Here is a 20320-nt window from a genome sequence, read left to right as displayed (position 1 = left end):
GAAGACCAATAAGGAAACTGAAAACCTAAACAATATGATAAATGAATTAGATTTATGCAAATTAAGACCACAACGAGATACCATCTCACACTGATTAGAGTGGCTGCCATTAAACAAATAGGAAACCACAAATGCTGGAGGGGGTGTGGAGAAATTGGAACTCTTATTCATTGTTGGTGGGACTGTATAATGGTTCAGCCACTCTGGAAGTCGGTCTGGCAGTTCCTTAGAAAACTAGATATAGAGTTACCATTTGATCCAGCGATTATACTTCTCGGTATATACCCGGAAGATCGGAAAGCAGTGACACGAACAGATATCTGCACGCCAATGTTCATAGCAGCATTATTCACAATTGCCAAGAGATGGAAACAACACAAATATCCTTCAACAGATGAGTGGATAAATAACATGTGGTATATACACACGATGGAATACTACACGGCAGTAAGGAGGAACTATCTCATGAAACACATGACAACATGGATGAACCTTGAAGACATAATGCTGAGCGAAATAAGCCAGGCACAAAAAGAGAAATATTATATGCTACCACTAATGTGAACTTTGAAAAATGTAAAACAAATGGTTTATAATGCAGAATGTAGGGGAACTAGCAATAGAGAGCAATTAAGGAACGGGGAACAATAATCCAAGAAGAACAGATAAGCTATTTAACGTTCTGGGAATGCCCAGGAATGACTATGGTCTGTTAATTTCTGATGGATATAGTAGGAACAAGTTCACAGAAATGTTGCTATATTAGGTAACTTTCTTGGGGTAAAGTAGGAACATGTTGGAAGTGAAGCAGTTATCTTAGGTTAGTTGTCTTTTTCTTACTCCCTTGTTATGGTCTCTTTGAAATGTTCTTTTATTGTATGTTGTTTTTTTTATTTTGTTTTCATACACTTGATTTAAAAAAGGAAAAAAAGTTAAAAAAAAAAAAAAACATGGAAAAAAATATGTAGTGCCCCCTTGAGGAGCCTGTGGAGAATGCAGGGGTATTGGCCTACCCCACCTCGATGGTTGCTAACATGACCACAGACATAGGGGATTGGTGGTTTGATGGGTTGAGCCCTCTACCATAGGTTTTACCCTTGGGAAGACAAGTTGTCTCGAAGACAAGTTGTCTCGAAGACAGTTGTATAATAATGTAGCTTATGAGGGGTGACAATGGGATTGGGAAAGCCATAAGGACCACACTTCACTTTGTCTAGTTTATGGATGGATGAGTAGAAAAATAGGGGAAGGAAACAAACAAACAAACAGACAAAGGTACCCAGTGTTCTTTTTTACTTCAATTGCTCTTTTTCACTTTAATTATTATTCTTGTTATTTTTGTGTGTGTGCTAATGAAGGTGTCAGGGATTGATTTAGGTGATGAATGTACAACTATGTAATGGTACTGTGAACAATCGAATGTACGATTTGTTTTGTATGACTGCATGGTATGTGAATATATCTCAATAAAATGAAGATAAAAAAACACAGATAGGGGTGATGACTGAACAACTATATGATGGTAATGTGATCAATGGATTGTATACTTTGGATGATTGTATGGTATGTGAATAAATCTTAATAAAAAATTAAAAAAAAAAAAAAAAGCAAATGTTTCATCATTTCTTTCTTTGACATTTAAAATTTGCCAACTGCCTAGAATCAAATACATGGCTTTTTAAAGAAGTCTGTAAAGAAAAAATTACAATAGTATAATGTATATTTGGGATTTCAACATAAATATAAATCATGAAATTGCAAATCATCCTTCTGAAAGTAGACATTTAATGAATACTAAATGAGTGACTGTCCATTACATACCAAAAAAGATGTTGACATTAAATCTGGAAAATATTCAGAACTGTATTTTCTGATATCTCTAACTTTATTGAAATTGTGAAGTTCACGATCTCATATTTACTCTATTAAATAAAAAGACTTATTAATACAGTACTAAATAACATAGCTAATGAAACTATTTCAATTCATTAAAATGTCTGCAAAGAGCTTTAGTAGGTTAAAATTAAACTGCTCCCATCCTTCATATTTAATACAGATTTCATGCAAGACTGGTGTTCAGCTCACAGGCATTGAGGAGATTGCTAGGAGGACAGATTAAGTCCTAGTGTGGGAAGAACACTGGATAATGAAAGGGAGAATGTTTTGTGGGAGGTAAGTACACAACATACATCAACCAAGAAAGCACTGCATTGCTTGGTAGCTCTCTGTGTCACTGAATTTCATCTTTAACTTACTTTATTGACTTTAATTTCCCTAAGTAGCTAAAGAAAAGCAAAAAAAATAGTAAGCTTAATATGCAGTAACTAAGAGCACACTAAAAATAAGTTAGACAACTTTCAGTTACAATTATTTAGTCAAAAATAAATTGGTTAGAATATACATGCATGTATACTTATACATATACATTTAGATATACACATATAATATAAATCTATATGTCTGACAAGCAATTTATCCTCATAAGAGTGAAATGAACATTAGTTGGGAGTCAGGAAGATAAGATTCTAGTTCTTCCATTAACCAGAGTTTAGGGAGGGTAACTTAATCTTGCTAAACTTGGGTTTACTCATCTGTTAAAGATGGTATCTCCTAACTACCTCCTTGAAGGGCTGTAATGAGGAGGAAATGACACCATCGATTAGTATTTCAAAGTGTTATAAAAATGTTAGTTGTTATTATTACTATTATTTAGGTATTACTATTATTTAGTAGAAGAGTCAACAATAAATGAAAAATAAGATTTTTTGATCCAATTGTGTTTTTCAGGTGAAAGATATAACATTTTAGAATTTCAGAGAGATTAAAAAGGCTAGATTGCTGAAAATTTTCCATTTTTCTTCCCATAATTTTATGTAAACAAAATTCAAAAAAAGTGTGTAGGTTTCTTTATCCATTATAAAACAGTATTTTCTCGTGTTTAAAAAAAATGTTTAAATTTGTCTTGTAAAGGGTTCATCTAATTATAAGCAGTAAAATTACTTTAACAAATAATTCACATAGAAATGCTAACTTATCAGAAGTGTGTAAGATTCAAAGAGAGTTTTGAGAGTCACAAATGCAAAACACAATTAGATTGCTCAGGGTACAAACTTAGAACAATTTTCTTTTCAAAAGTAGTCAAGGGCAACAAATGTTTTTGACCATAGATTGCCAAGGACTTTGAAAATTCTTAACTATTTCAAGGTATTGAAAATGACTAAAGGTGATTTCACAAGCTATTCACAGATACTGAGTCACCAAAATACATAAACACTCCAGGTGCTTCCTCTATAATAAGCAAAACTTTGATCAAAGTAGAGACAATAAAACATATTAAGCAGCCAACTTAAGACAAAGTCCATTTTAAAGTCCCATTTACAGTATTACAACTAGAATCCTTATAATAAGCAAATTAAAATAGCACATTAAGGTACATTGAGAAAACATGCCTAAAATAACACCATACTTATTAGTTATCACCTCTTGAAATTAATACTAAACAAAGTATGGATTCATTTTCTGTGTAATCATTAATAATACCTAAATGATACACAGAATTATTTAATTAAAAATGTTGGGGGAGGAGGCGGGGCAAGATGGCAGACTGGTGAGCTGTAAGTTTTAGTTACTCCTCCAGGAAAGTAGGTAAAAAGCCAGGAACTGCGTGGACTGGACACCACAGAGCAATCTGTCTTTGGGCATACTTCATACAACACTCATGAAAATGTCGAACTGCTGCGATCAGCGAAATCTGTAAGTTTTTGCGGCCAGGGGACCCGCGCCCCTCCCTGCCAGGCTCAGTCCCGTGGGAGGAGGGGCTGCCAGCTCCGGGAAGGAAAAGGGAGAACTGCAGTGGTAGCCCTTCTCGGAAACTCATTCTACTGATCCATACTCCAACCATAGATAGACTGAGACCAGACACCAGAGAATCTGAGAGCTGCCAGCCCAGCAGAGAGGAGACAGGCACAGAAAAAAAAAAAATAACACGAAAAACTCCAAAATAAAAGCAGAGGATTTTTGGAGTTCTGGTGAACACAGAAAGGGGAAGGGCAGAGCTCAGGCCTTGAGGCGCATATGCAAATCCCGAAGAAAAGCTGATCTCTCTGCCCTGTGGACCTTTCCTTAATGGCCCTGGTTGCTTTGTCTATTAGCATTTCAATAAACCATTAGATCTCTGAGGAGGGCCCTTTTTTTTTTTTTTTTTTTTTTAATCCTTTTTTCTTTTTCTAAAACAATTACTCTAAGAAGCCCAATACAGAAAGCTTCAAAGAATTGCAATTTGGGCATGTCAAGTCAAGAGCAGAACTAAGAGAGCTCTGAGACAAAAGGCAATAATCCAGCGGCTGAGAAAATTCACTAAACACCACAACTTCCCAAGAAAAGGGGGGTGTCCGCTCACAGCCACCATCCTGGTGGACAGGAAACACTCCTGCCCATCACCAGCCCCATAGCCCAGAGCTGCCCCAGACAACCCAGTGTGACGGAAGTGCTTCAAATAACAGGCACACACCACAAAACTGGGCGTGGACATTAGCCTTCCCTGCAACCTCAGCTGATTGTCCCAGAGCTGGGAAGGTGGAGCAGTGTGAATTAACAAAGCCCCATTCAGCCATCATTTGAGCAGACTGGGAGCCTCCCTACACAGCCCAGCAGCCCAGAACTGCCCTGGGGGGACGGCACTCACCTGTGACATAGCACAGTCATCCCTCAACAGAGGACCCGGGGTGCACAGCCTGGAAGAGGGGCCCACTTGCAAGTCTCAGGAGCCATACGACAATACCAAAAACTTGTGGGTCAGTGGCAGAGACAAACTATGGCAGGACTGAACTGAAGGATTAGACTATTGCAGCAGCTTTAAAACTCTAGGATCATCAGGGAGATGATCACAGAAATCTTGCTATATTAGGTAATTTTCTTGGGGTAAAGTAGGAACATGTTGGAAGTTAAGCAGTTATCTTAGGTTAGTTGTTTTTTTCTTACTCCCTTGTTATGGCCTCTTTGAAATGTTCTTTTATTGTATGTTTGTTTTCTTTTTAACTTTTTTTTTCATACAGTTGATTTAAAAAAGAAGGGAAAGTTAAAAAAAAAAAAAAGAAAAGAAAAACAAGGAAAAAAAAAAAAGATGTAGTGCCCCCTTGAGGAGCCTGTGGAGAATGCAGGGGTATTCGCCTACCCCACCTCCATGGTTGCTAACATGACCACAGACATAGGGGGCTGGTGGTTTGATGGGTTGAGCCCTCTACCATAAGTTTTACCCTTGGGAAGACGGTTGCTGCAAAGGAGAAGCTAGGCCTCCCTATATTTGTGCCTAAGAGTCTCCTCCTGAATGCCTCTTTGTTGCTCAGATGTGGCCCTCTCTCTCTGGCTAAGCCAACTTGAAAGGTGAAATCACTGCCCTCCCCCCTATGTGGGATCAGACACCCAGGGGAGTGAATCTCCCTGGCAACGTGGAATATGACTCCCGGGGAGGAAAGTAGACCCGGCATCGTGGGACGGAGAACATCTTCTTGACCAAAATTGGGATGTGAAAGGAAATGAAATAAGCTTCAGTGGCAGAGAGATTCCAAAACGAGCCGAGAGATCACTCTGGTGGGCACTCTTACGCACACTTAAGACAACCCTTTTTAGGTTCTAAAGAATTCGGGTAGCTGGTGGTGGATACCTGAAACTATCAAACTACAACCCAGAACCCATGAATCTCGAAGACAGTTGTATAAAAATGTAGCTTATGAGGGGTGACAATGGGATTGGGAAAGCCATAAGGACCAAACTCCACTTTGTCTAGTTTATGGATGGATGTGTAGAAAAGTAGGGGAAGGAAACAAACAGACAAAGGTACCCAGTGTTCTTTTTTACTTCAATTGCTCTTTTTCACTCTAATTATTATTCTTGTTATTTTTGTGTGTGTGCTAATGAAGGTGTCAGGGATTGATTTAGGTGATGAATGTACAACTATGTAATGGTACTGTAAACAATCGAAAGTACGATTTGTTTTGTATGACTGCGTGGTATGTGAATATATCTCAATAAAATGATGATTAAAAAAAAAAAATGTTGGGGGAGGATGCGGAAGAAACTGGACTAAGCTGATGCCCTGTGAAACTTAAAAGTATATCCACAGCTTGAAAGGGGGACCCACTCAGAAATCCCAGGGACCATACGCCAATACAAAAGACTTGTGGGTCAGCGGCAGAGACAAGCTGTGGAGAGACTGAACTGAAGGTTTAGACTCTTGCAACAGCCTTAAGTCTCCAGGAACACCTGGGAGGTTTGGTTATTAAAGCCTCCCTCCCTCCCTAACCACTCAGACACACATCCCACATTCAGGACAGACAGCACCAACAACACACCCAAACTTGGTACACCAACTGGACTCTCAAAATAATCAGACCCCCACACACCACAAAGACAAAGTTGGGGAGAACTGGCTTGAGGGGAACAGGTGGCTCGCGCACGCCACCTGCTGGTTAGAGAATGTGTATGCCACCAAGCTGTAGATCTGACAAATTAGAGATTACTCTTTGAATCAGTCTACATATCCTAAAAGAACCCTGTCAAGTTAAGCAAACACCAAGAGACCAAAAACAACAGAAAATTTTAAAGCATATGAAAAAACAGACGATATGGATAACCCAAACCCAAACAACCAAATCAAAACATCAGAGGAGACGCAGTATTTGGAGCAATTAATCAAAGAACTAAAGACAAACAATGAGAGCATGGCACAGGAAATGAAGGACATGAAGAAGACCCTAGAAGAACATAAAGAAGAAATGTAACAGTAAGTAAAAAAATAGATGATCTTATGGAAAAAAAAGAAACTGTCAACCAAATTAAAAAGATTCTGGATACTCATAGTACAAGACTAGAGGAAGCTGAACCATGAATCAGCAACCTGAAGGATGACAAAATGGAAAACGAAAAAACAAAAGAATGAATGGAGAAAAAATCAAAAAAAATCGAAATGGACCTCAGGGATATGACAGATAAAATAAAACGTCCAAATATAAGACTATTGGTGTCCCAGGAGGGGAGGAGAATGGTAAAGGTCTAGAAAGAGTATTCAAAGAAATTGTTGGGGAAAACTTCCCAAACCTTCTACACAACATAAATACACAAAGCATAAATGCCCAGCGAACTCCAAATAATAAATCCAAATAAACCCACTCCAAGATATATTCTGATCAGACTGTCAAACACTGAAGAGAAGGAGTAAGTTCTGAAGGGAGCAGGAGAAAAGCAATTCACCACATACAAAGTAAACAACATAAGACTAAGTAGTGACTATTCAGCAGCCACCATGGAGGCGAGAAGGCAATGGCATGACATTTAAAATTCTGAGAGAGAAAAATTGCCAACCAAGAATTATTTATCCAGCAAAGCTCTCCTTCAAATTTGAGGGAGAGCTTAAATTTTTCACAGACAAACAAATGCTGAGAGATTTTGCTAATAAAAGACCTGCCCTACTTGAGATACTAAAGGGAGCCCTACCAACAGAGGAACAAAAAAGGAGAGAGAGATACGGAGAAAGGTTCAGTACTAAAGAGATTCAATATTGGTTCAATAAAGGACATTGGGGAGGGGGGAATACATCTGACAAACAAACCAAAGGATAGGATGGCTGATTCAAGAAATGCCTTCACAGTAATAACGTTGACAGAAAATGGATTAAACTCCCCAATTAAAAGATAAGACTGGCAGAATGCATCAAAAAATATGAACCATCAATATGCTGCATACAGCGGACTCATCTTAGACACATGGACACAAAGAAATTGAAAGTGAAAGGATGGAAAAAAATATTTCATGCAAGCTACAGCCAAAAGAAAGCAGGAGTAGCAATATTAATCTCAGATAAAATAGACTTTAAATGCAAGGATGTTATGAAAGACAAAGAAGGCCACTATATACTAATAAAAGGAGCAATTCAACAAGAAGAAATAACAATCATGAATGTTTATGCACCCAATCATGGTGCCACAAAATACATGAAACAAACACTGGCAAAACTAAAGGAAGCAATTGATGTTTCCACGATAATTGTGGGAGACTCCAACACATCACTCTCTCCTACAGCTAGATCAACCAGACAGAAGACCAATAAGGAAACTGAAAACCTAAACAATCTGATAAATAAATTGGATTTAACAGACATATATAGAATATTACATCCCAAATCACCAGGTGTGCCAGTCTGAATGTGTTACTTCCCCCCAAACACCATTGTCTGATATACTCTTGTGTCGGCGGACCTATCAGTGTTGATTAGATTGTAATTCTTGGAGTGTTTCCATGGAGATGTGCCCCACCCAACTATGCTGGTGACTCTGATTGGATAATTTCCATGGAGGTGTTGGCCTGCCCATTCAGGGTGGGTCTGAGTTGAATTACTGGAGCACTACGTGGGAACAGACAGAAGGAGCAGGCTGCTACAGCCAAGAGGGACACTTTGAAGAAAGCACAGGAGCTGCAGATGAGAGACAGTTTGAAGACAGCTGTTGAAAGCAGACCTGTGATCCAAAGAAGCTAAGAGAGGAGAAATACACCAAATGCAACTAAGAGTGACATTTTTGAGGAAATGCAGCCTAGAGAGGACCGTTCTGGGAGAAAGCCATTTTGAAACCAGAACTTTGGAGCAGACACCAGCCACATGCCTTCCTAGCCAACATAGGTTTTCCGGACACCATTGGCCATCCTCCAGTGAAGGTACCCGATTGCTCATGTGTTACCTTGGACACTTTATGGCCTTAACACTGTAACTGTGTAACCAAATAAACCCCCTTTATATAAGCTGATCCATTTCTGGTTTTTTGCATCCCAACAGCATTAGCAAACTAGAACACCAGGATACACATTCTGCTCTAGTGCTCACAGAACTTTCTCCAGAATAGACCATATGCTTGGGACATAAAAGAATCCTCAATAAATTTAAAAAAAATGAAATTATTCAAAGCACATTCTCTGATCACAAAGAAATAAATTAGAAGTCAATAACCATCAGAGACTTAGAAAATTCACAAATACCTGGAGGTTAAACAACACACTACTAAACAATCAGTGGGTTAAAGAAGAAATAGCAAGAGAAATTGCTAAATATATAGAAACAAATGAAAATGAGAACACAACATATCAAAATCGATAGGATGCAGCAAAAGCGGTACTGAGGAGGAAGTTTACAGCACTAAACGGATACATCAAAAAGGAAAAAAGAGCTAAAATCACAGAACTAATGGAGCAACTGAAATAGCTAGAAAATGAACAGCAAACTAATCATAAACTAAGTAGAAGAAAAGAAATAACAAGGTTTAAGCAGAAATAAATGACATAGAGAACAAAAAAAAAAAATAGAATAAACAACACCAAAAATTGGCTCTTTGAGAAGATCAACAAGATTGACAAGCCCCTAGCTAGACTGACAAAATCAAAAAGAGAGAAGACCCATACAACAAAATAATGAATGAGAAAGGTGACATTACTGCAGATCCCAAAGAAATTTAAAAAATTATAAGAGGATGCTATGAACAACTGTATGCCAACAAACTCCATAATGTAGAGGAAATGGACAATTTCCTGGAAACATATGAACAACCTAGACTGACCAGAGAAGAAACAAAAGACCTCAACCAACCAATCACAAGCAAAGAGATCCAATCAGTCATCAAAAAACTTCCCACAAATAAATGCCCAGGGCCAGATGGCTTCACAGGGGAATTCTACCAAACTTTCCAAAAAGAACTGACACCAACCTTACTTAAACTCTTTCAAAACATTTAAGAAAATGGAACACCACCTAACATATTTTATGACACTAACATCTATCTAATACCAAAACAGGTAAAGATGCCACAAAAAAGGAAAACTACAGGCCTATCTCCCTAATGAGTACAGATGCAAAAATTCTCAACAAAATACTTGCATATTGAATCCAAAGACACATTAAAAAAATCATACACCAAGACCAAGTGGGGTTCATTCCAGGCATGCAAGGATGGTTCAACATAAGAAAATCAATCAATGTAATATGACACATTAACAAATCGAAAGAGAAAAATCAAATAACTATCTCAATAGATGCTGAAAAAGCATTCAACAAAATCCAACATCGCTTTTTGATAAAAACACTTCAAAAAGTAGGAATTGAAGGAAACTTCCTCAATATGATAAAGAGCGTATATGAAAAACCCACACCCAGCATAGTACTCAATGGTGAGAGACTGAAAGCCTTCCCTCTAAGATCAGGAAAGAGACAAGGATGCCTGCTGTCACCACTGTTATTCAACATTGTGCTGGAATTGCTAGCCAGGGCAATCTGGCAAGACAAAGAAATAAAAGGCATCCAAATTGGAAAGGAAGAAGTCATTATTTGCAGATGATATGATCTTATATCTGGAAAACCCTGAGAAATCGACAATACAGCTACTGGAGCTAATAAACAAATTTAGCAAAGTAGCGGGATACAAGATTAATGCACATAAGCCAATAATGTTTCTATACGCTAGAAATGAATGAAGCGACGAGACACTCAAGAAAAAGATACCGTTTTCAATAGCAACTAAAGAAATCAAGTACCTGGAATATACTTAACCAAAGATGTGAAAGACCTATACAAAGAAAACTACATAACTCCACTAAAACAAATAGAAAGGGACCTTAAAAGACGGAAAAATATTCCATGTTCATGGATAGGAAGGCTAAATGTCATTAAGATGTCAATTCTACCCAAACTCATCTACAGATTCAATGCAATCCCAATCAAAATTCCAACAACCTACTTTGCAGACTTGGAAAAGCTAGTTATCAAATTTTTTTGGAAAGAGAAGATGCCTCGAATTGCTAAAAACACTCTCGAAAAGAAAAATGAAGTGGAGGACTTACACTCCCTGACTTTGAAGCTTACTATAAAGCCACAGTAGTCAAAACAGCATGGTACTGGCACAAAGATAGATATATTGATCAATGGAATCAAATTGAGAATTCAGACATAGACCCCCAGATCTATGGCCGACTGATCTTCGATAAGGCCCTCAAAGCCACTGAACTGGGACATAACAGTCTTTTCAACAAATGGGGCTGGGAGAGTTGGATACCCATATCCAAAAGAATGAAAGAGGACCCCTACCTCACACCCTACACAAAAATTAACTCAAAATGGATCAAAGACCTCAATATAAAAGACAGTACCATAAAACTCCTAGAAGATAATGTAGGGAGACGTCTTCAAGACCTAGTATGAGAAGGTCACTTCTTAGACCTTACACCCAAAGCACAAGCAACAGAGGAAAAAATAGATAAATGGGAACTCCTCAAGTTTAGAAGTTTCTGTACCTCAAAGGAACTTTTCAAAAAGGTGAAGAGGCAGCCAACTCAATGGGAAAAAAATTTTGGAAACCATCTATCTGATAAAAGACTGATATCTCACATATATAAAGTATAACAATAATAGTACAAACAACCCAATTATAACATGGGCAAAAGATATGAAAAGACATTTCTCTGAAGAAGAAATACAAATGGCTAAAAAACACATGAAAAAATGTTCATCTTCACTAGCTATTAGGGAGATGCATATTAAGACTACAATGAGATACCATCTCACACCAATTAGAATGGCTGCCATTAAACAAACAGGAAACTACAAATGCTGGAGAGGATGTGGAGAAATTGGAACTCTTATTCATTGCTGGTAGGACTGTATAATGGTCCAGCCACTGTGGAAGACAGTTTGGCAGTTCCTCAGAAAACCAGATATCAAATTACCCTACTATCTGGCAATTTCACTTCTCGATATATACCCAGAAGGTCTGAAAGCAGTGACATGAATAGGTATTTGCACACCGATGTTCACAGCAGCATTATTCACAATTGCCAAGAGATGGAAACAACCCAAATGTCCTTCAACAGATGAGTGGATAAATAAAATGTGGTATATACACACAATGGAAAACTATGCAGCAGTAAGAAGGAACGATGTCATGAAACACATGACAACTTGGATGAATCTTGAAGACATAATGCTGAGCAAAATAAGCCAGGCACAAAAAGAGAAATATTATATGCTACCACTAATGTGAACAATGCTGGGGGAGAATGCAGGGGTGTTGGGTTTCCCCACCTCGATGGTTGCTGCTGTGCTCACAGACATTGGGGACTGGTGGTTGGATGGGCTGAACTCTCTACCATGGGACTTGCCCTTGGGAGGACTGTTACTGCAAAGGAGAGGCTGGGCCTGCTTATAATTGTACCTAAATGTCTCCTCCCGAATGCCTCTTTGTTGCTCAGATGTGGCCCTCTCTCTCTAGCTAAGCCAACTTGGCAGATGAAATCACTGCCCTCCCCCCTACATGGGATCTGACACCCAGGGGTGTAAATGCCCCTGGCAACGTGGAATATGACTCCCAGGGAAGAATCTGGACCCAGCATCGTGGGATTGAGAACATCTTGTCGACCAAAAGGGGGATGTGAAGGGAAATAAAATTAAGTTTCAGTGGCTGAGAGATTCCAAAAGGAACCGAGAGGTCACTCTGGTGGGCACTCTTATACACAATATACATAACCCCTTTTAGGTTCTAATGAATTGGAATAGCTAGCAGTAAATACCTGAAACTATCAAACTACAACCCAGAACCCTTGAATCTTGAAGGCGACTGTATAAAAATGTAGCTTATGAGGGGTGACAATGTGATTGGAAAAGCAATGTGGATCATACTTCCCTTTGTCCAGGGTATGGATGGATGAGTAGAAAAACGGGCAAAAAAAAAAAAAAAGGCACCCAGTGTTCTTTTTTACTTTAATTGTTCTTTTTCACTTTAAGTTTTATTCTTATTACTTTTGTGTGTGTGGTAATGAAAATGTTCAAAAATTAATTTTGGTGATGGACATACAACTATATGGTGGTACTGTGAACAACTCATTGTACGCTTTGTATGACAGCATGGTATGTGAATATATCTGAACAAAATAGAATTATTTTTAAAAAAAGACATTTTTAGATAAATATTTCCCAACTTTGTCCCATGTTACTGTTTCTAAGCTTTAGTCGTTGTGCCTGTAAAATAGGAATAATAATGGTGTCCATTCATTGGGTTATTGTGTGGAATAAATGTACATAATGTTTACTTAGCCCAGTGCCTGGCACACAGAAAGTCCTTGATAACTGTAAGCCACTGCTTTACTATGCTCTATATACTGTTTAATAAGGATTAGTGGGAGAGATATTCCATTTTTAAATATCTGCACTTATGAAAAGTGGGGGTTCAAGGGCAGCAGCATGAATAAACTGAAATGGAATAACTCTGGAATATGTTTTTGTTCTTATATTGGAATAAGAGAAGGTCTTGTCTTTGCAGGGATCATAAAACTCTTAAAACAAATATGAAACCACGATTCTCCATAGCATTCTTGCCCAACCCTATAGCTCCTTGTGGATTCACCAACCCTCCTGGAATCACCAGGAAGCTCTTAAAAACCTTGATAATCTCCTGATTCTGAAAATAATAATCCTCTCCAATCCCCACCCCCTTCACCAACTCTCAGTGAATCCAAGAGCAAAAATATGCAAACTCACAATATTAACTGGTGGCCACATTTAGACCCTATACTTTTTCCAGGGATTAAGACCCAAATTAACAAGATTCTTTTGCTCAAAGGAAAAACTCCCCATAATGGGAGCAGAGAAAACAGGCAAGCAAGGCCAGCTCTAGAAAAAATCGTAATATAGCTAAATTTGTCCTCTAAAGCATTTCAGTGGCTTGTCTCTCCTACCCAAGCAACTGCAGTGATCTCAGATTTCCTCCCATCTCCCCTTCCTGTGGTCATAACAGGTTGTCAGGAAAGGATCTGATTTCCAGTGTGTGAATGATAAAGAACAAGGTGGGGACACACCTCCCCCCACCCACCGCCAGAGTATTTCCAAGTTAGCTGGGTACAAAGCCTTAAGCCAGTGATTCTCAAAGTTGGCGGCACATCAGAATTTGAGCAGAGCTTTTTAAACTATGAGGCCAACTGAATCAAAACGTCAGGAAAGGGGGTGAGGGGTTCCTAGGTAATCTTAAAAAGCTCTGTAGGTGATTCTGGATGTGTAGGCAAGGTTGAGAACTAAGGATACAAAAGAAAGGACAGGCATTTAGAAGGGACCAAAGTAAGTTCTCAGTAAGCTGTCTCCCATTAAGCCTACTTTTCCTCCCTGCCCCAGATTCCAGAGACTGCTACAAGTACTAGGACTAAAAAGACTGTACACAGCTAGGTAAAGTTTGATAGGTCACAGACTTGTACTCGGTCCGAGTCACAAATTTGACTCTGTGTTTCCAGGAAGACAAGGCAAAAAAAGAAAACACAATCAGTAATGATTCACATTGTCCATAACAACCCACAGCAGCCAGTACATGATAAGTGCTCAATAAATATTTACTGAATGAATAAATGAGGAACAGGAACTTAAATGCCTAATCACTTGATTCAGATATAGTTAATTGTTTTTAAATGATCTCCTGCTGGAAATCAAATTATAGGAGAAGCAAAAATAACCAAAGGACAGTGAGACAGAAGTCAATAAAGATATTTGCATCCACTCTACTAATTACCAAAATAAAAAAAATCTAAAAGCCTTGGAGAATGACTGAGTAATTGGAGTCTACAGTGGTAAAGTGGAGGTAGAGTGATAAAAGACTACAAGATGCCCACGCTAATCTCTAATTTTCCTTTTCTTCTGAGTAATAGAGCCCAGTTTTACTTAGGGTAACCATGTACCAGCTTAACGACTACATTTCTCAGCATTTTTTCATTGGCTAAGTTCTGGCCAATGTAATAGAAGCAGATTTCTTGCTTGTTGCTTCCAGGAGTCTCCTTAAGGGAGAGGGAGGCAGCCTTCTTGATTTTTCCTGCATTCTGCTGCCTGTAGTGTCTTGAGTCATGAGGATGAGGAATGGCAGAAAGGAGAGCAGGAAGGACTTCAAGGACAGCCATACCAAGGCTGGACTTTTTTCATATGAGAGAGACACATATTTGAGGAATATTTTAAACGCTCCCCAAATGAATCCTAATTGATAAAATGATCATAAGTGAGAAGTATAGGGAAGCTACAAAAACACTAAAGGTAATAATCTCCCAAACTACAGACTTCCTAATCCAAACATGGGTACATGGAGCAACACAGTATGATTGCTATAATTTCTCATTTCTCAAGCACTCAGTATGTGCCAGACACTTTATATACATTCATCATCTCATTTAATCCTCACAACATTCCCAAACAGTGGGTATTATTACACTCATTTTATAGCTTATATAACAGAGGTTCACAGAATTTAATAATTTGAGTAAGGTCAGTTTTAACAGTTGGTCCTGGGAATCCAACTCAAGTTGACCAGACTCCAAAGACCATGCTCTTTCCACTAATCATTTGGCTCTGCAAGGAAAATACAATAAATGTATCATGAAGAGATTCCTAGGTTCTAAAATCAGTAGCATTTAGCCAACAGTTATGGTCTCACTGACAAGGCTAGCATTTTTTTTGCTTTCAACAATGTCTTTTCAATTTTCCTTTTCAAAACAAAAAGCACTGAGTGACACTCAATACATGTTAGTTCCCTTATAAATATCAATGCCCTTTTAATGTTACATGTAGACTTCAACTGATGTATTTTATTTAATTGCTGATGCTCTAATTTAAGTTACACAGAAAAGAACTATTAAATAATAATTTAGTTTTCATATTTCAGTCATATACATGGAAAACATACATGGCATTTCCCATGTTTTGAAAGGTACCTTTGAGTTCATCTAGCATATAATCACCTGACATTTCATCCTTCTGAATGAGAAGAACTATAAATCTCATAAAGAAATACCCTCGGGTAAGGTGGCGAATTAACATGGTTTTCCTGGGGCTTTCCCAGTTTTAGCACTAAAAGCCCTGCATCCAGAAATCCTCTGTCCTGGGAAAACTGGGAAGATTGGGCACTCTACACCTTGGGGTGCCCTATAAAGGCACATTTATGTCTTCAACCAAATTTATAAAAGTATGCTTAACCAAGAGAATGTTGCTGAGAATATCAAAAGTGTATTATGTCAAACTCCTCAATTTGTAATGACTTCAATATGTGTACCAGCATTACCATCAAAAAATTGCACTCAGCAGAATAGAACCATGGATGTTTGATCTATATACACTATAAAATTGAGACACTATGTGAGGAAAGACTGAGAGAGGAACCAAATTTCATCCAAGAATTTTTAAATATCTCATCTCTGTGAAATGGTGGAAAAGCCTAATTTTGATAGGCTTCAGTGTTGTGGTATCATGATAGGGTAAAACCCTTGTGAAGGCAGAAATAGGAAAGCTGTAAGTTAAAGAGGTTGGACTAGGTATGTACTCCCTAAGGACACTTCCAACTTGAACTTTCCATGACTCAAGTCATCACTAATGTGACCCATTTACTTTATGGATGAAGCAAATCAGGCCCAAAGAGTTCTGGTTTCTTCCAAAGGTCCAACTCTGGCTCATGATAGAGTCTGGACTGGCCATGCTTTACCTTAATTATTCTTAGAAACACTTAGAAGCAGAAGAGCATCTGGTTAACATGGAAAGATAACTGACACATTTCACCAGATGTAGGTTAATTTTACCTAGTTTAGTTTATAAGCAGATTAATTGGCCTCAAATTTAAAAAGAAGAATTTGAGTCCAGAAATGCTTTAAACTTTCAGTTAGTTACTTCAACCACACAATAGCACAAAACAATGTTCAGAACAAATTCTTTTCTGTTATCTACCAACTGCCTAAGTATCAAAGCCTTATAAGCAAAACAAACATTTGACCAGTTTAAGTAGTGCCTGCTTGTAACAATGAGGCAGTTTAATGGGTCTTTATGCTGATAACTCATATATTCTTGGCTTTTATGATGGAAAGAAATTACAAACAAGCAGTAGAAGTCTACAGGCATTACAATCATTTATTGCTCAGTCAATATGCCACTGCCCCTTACTTTAGTAAGGCCTCCAAATCAGACAAGCACAAAAATCTCCTGCCTGTAAAGGCAAAGGATTGTTTTAGGCAGCAGGCATGTACTGCAAAATGAGATAGGTAGGTACTAAACTTATTTTCAATTATGCTTCTGAAGTTATGCTAATCCATCGGTACGCCAGTCCTGTGCTTCCATATCCAATGATGCTGACAGTTTACAACCTGTTACCCAGGAGTGTAAGGTTTTGTTGTGTTGTTGACCAAAACCTACTGATACACACCACTCTTACGAGAATTTCATTGTACATATCCTCCCGAACGCTGGCCTGAGAGGCCTTGGGAAAAATCACTAAAATCTCCCAGGCTTTCAGTTTCCTGTTTTCCTCATCTGTGAAATGGGATTGACAATTTTACATATTTTATGACTGTAAAACCTAACTAAAAATAAATATATATTTAAAAAAAAATACTTGAAAGAGCTTTGTATATTATAAAGTTATGATACATTACCTAACCGAGTTGGCAGAAGACTCTTATCTCTGACATTACAAAACTGCCTGAGTTCATATATATTGTTACAAATGGCTGTTAATAAAATATTTAAATGCACAATAAATGTTTATTAAATTCAAAAGACAAGTCATGTGAAACACTATAAACTGTAGACAGAATTCTTCAGTATATTGAAGTTAGCATGAAATATTACTTGAACCTTATGCTGGAAATCACATGGGTGATTTTTTTAATGCCAATTTTATACATACCCTCACAGACCTTGTAGATAAAGGTACTCTTTAATGATTATGCACATAGTTCATTTCCCCAATATTTCAGTGCAAACATGTTTTACTTGTGTGCAGTTCTATCTAAAATGTCTATGTTACACAGCCCTCCAACACAGACATATTCTATTTAAATAAAAAGAGTAGAAAAGAATGGAAAAACCTACTATATCGACAGCTATTCACCACTACTAAGAAGCAGAATGAAACTAGCACCCATTAGAAATAAAAACAACAAAATTAAAGACAAAGGCTCTTCCAAACAGACTAAATGTTCTTAAAAATCCCTTCAGTTTTCCAAACTCACAAATACCCATAATACCTCTTACAAACACATGAGGGTGACTTCATCAACAAAAGCATAACCAAAATCCTATGATGGAATGCTCATATTAAAATGTTGTTCATATTAAAATGAACTAATTTTAAAACTAAATTTTGCAATATAAAAGCTGTACAATATAATTTGGAATTGAGTTAAAATAAGGGTGTGATAAATACACTACGTATTTTTGTCTCTCAGAGACAAATTCTTGCAGCAGAAAAGCCTGCAGAATGTAACAAAATAAAATCTTTGAAAATAATGACTGTATTTTCATTTGACTTAGAAGTTTTAATTCCTCAATCGCTCTTTAAAGTTTTTTTATTTTAAATAGGTACGCCTACCCTAAACTTCTTCTTTAACAGACCTAATATTCTCTTGCAACAAAAAGCAGACTATTGTGGGATAGAGGTAATCTTTCCTTTCAAAGATTACATAACTTCTTTAAAATGATGTTGATTACTGAGGCAATCCCATCTGTGTAATGGGATTGACAATTTTACATATTTTATGACTGTAAAACCTAACTGAAAATAGAAATGAAACTGCTAGACTTCCATTTTTAATTATTTCTTGATTTTCCGAGAACTAGTATTTCGGGAATGACTTTCTGAATAAACTAACCAGAGTTATCAAATGCCAAACACTTCATGATAAGCCAATGCAAAGCAGACAACATTATAACACATCTAGAACAAGCTACAGAAAAGGAAAGAGCAGGAACTAAATGATTTTTTTAAGCTGTTAACTTTTCTCATTCTCTTGATATTTTTTAGGTCCAACTGAGGTATAATGCATCAGACCCTGGAGCTGTGGAAGCGTATTTGCCTGAACTACCAGGACCACAGAGAGCTCTCTCCGGGGAGGAACCGTCTATCTGAATACAAGTTCTGAAAACCCTGCAATAATATCTAATTTAAAAAAACAAACCAACAACCACAGAATGAAAAACTCAAGAAAGCACCCCCCACCACCACCACCACCACCATCCCGCCCCACCTTACTCTATTCTTTTACTTTTCATTCCCATTCCGCGGTCAACTTTTCAAGATTAAAAGGGGGGAAACTTGTTAGAATGGATGTTTAGAAGATAAACACTACAGACGAAGAGGAACTAAGTTGCTTTTCGGAAGTCGTAAACACATTCATTTACCTATAACCAAAAGAAGATACACCCACATGTATGCCCATCAATGAAGGTATAACCTGGTAATTTGCAGGAAAAATGGCATCTTAAATCCCAGAGACGGCTACTCTCTCACAGGGAAAAAAAAATACTGTGGCTTTTCACCTAGGCAGCTTCGGAAACGCAGGCTCCGCAACTCGCTATATGCGGAAATCCAAAAGATCCCTCGCCCTCTTAGGTGCGGCGTCTCCGGGATGAGGCAAGGCGCGGGGACCGGGAAATCCAGTAGCAGTCCGCTCTACTTCGCACAACAGCCCAAGCTGAGCCCCAGACCTTTGCAGCAAAGACGCGAAAGAGCAACCTCGGCGGGAAGAAACCCGGTACCCCGAGGCACCCGAGGGAGCGAGCACCCCGGGATGGGGGTGGGAAGGGAAGCCCTCGGACTGCAAGCGAGCGACGGTGGAGCGGGGTGAGGGCGCGGGGGCGAGGGCTCACCTCCAGCGAGGGGCGGCCGGGCGCGCGCGCCGCCGTGGCCGTTCCCGCTGCTGCTGCTCGGCTGCGGGCCACAGCGCCGCGAGGAACAGCGCTCCCCGGCACAGCGCCCCCGCGCAGCAGGAGGGGCCGCGGCGGCCGGCGCCTGCGTTCCTCCGCCCCTTTTCCGCGCCGTGCCCACCCCGCCGCGCCGCCGCCACTGCGGCCGAGAACGCTGATAACTGCAGGCAGCGCCTCAGCGCTTGCTGCCTCACCATCCTTGGGGCAAGCCGTCGCTCCCGTGCGGCAGGGAGCTCAGGCCGCAGGGCGGGCCGCTCACGTTCCCTGGTCACTCACTGTGATGACCTTTGAAACTGGTAGCGCTACCAACATCAACCCCGCACTAGCCGCCGTCCGGGCCCTCACCAAGATGGCCGCGCCCGTGGGCCCCGTCTATGTAAAAGAGGCTCCGCGCGCGCTATCTACCGCTCTCTCCTCGACTCACACACACGCAGCCAGGGCCCTTACAAGGCCAAATTGCTTTCCTGTCCTAAAGCGAATACTGACTTTAAAATCGCTTGAGCACATTCCTGAACGCCACCCATAATTTGCTAAAACTAAATGTGATTCTGTTGATCCAGTGGTGGCCTGTCATATACT

At 39.0% G+C, this 20320-nt stretch overlaps 1 protein-coding gene across 2 annotated transcripts in view; it reads right to left on the bottom strand.

Moving 5' to 3' along the window:
- NAPEPLD (N-acyl phosphatidylethanolamine phospholipase D) overlaps nt 1–20015 on the bottom strand; it is a 53645-nt gene extending 33630 nt beyond the window's left edge. The window contains exon 1 of one of the 2 annotated variants that reach the window (XM_037836474.1): nt 19685–20015. In XM_037836474.1, coding sequence (XP_037692402.1) covers nt 19685–19938 — 254 coding nt within the window. In that variant the 5' untranslated portion in view covers nt 19939–20015. Of the gene's footprint in view, nt 1–19354 lie in introns of both variants that reach the window. The other variant, XM_037836475.1, reaches the window with a different exon arrangement.
- Nucleotides 20016–20320: the final 305 nt, after the last annotated feature.

The sequence above is a fragment of the Choloepus didactylus genome, chromosome 5 (assembly GCF_015220235.1).
Source record: "Choloepus didactylus isolate mChoDid1 chromosome 5, mChoDid1.pri, whole genome shotgun sequence".
Lineage (NCBI taxonomy): Eukaryota > Metazoa > Chordata > Mammalia > Pilosa > Megalonychidae > Choloepus > Choloepus didactylus.
This window is presented reverse-complemented; position numbering and strand designations above follow the sequence as displayed.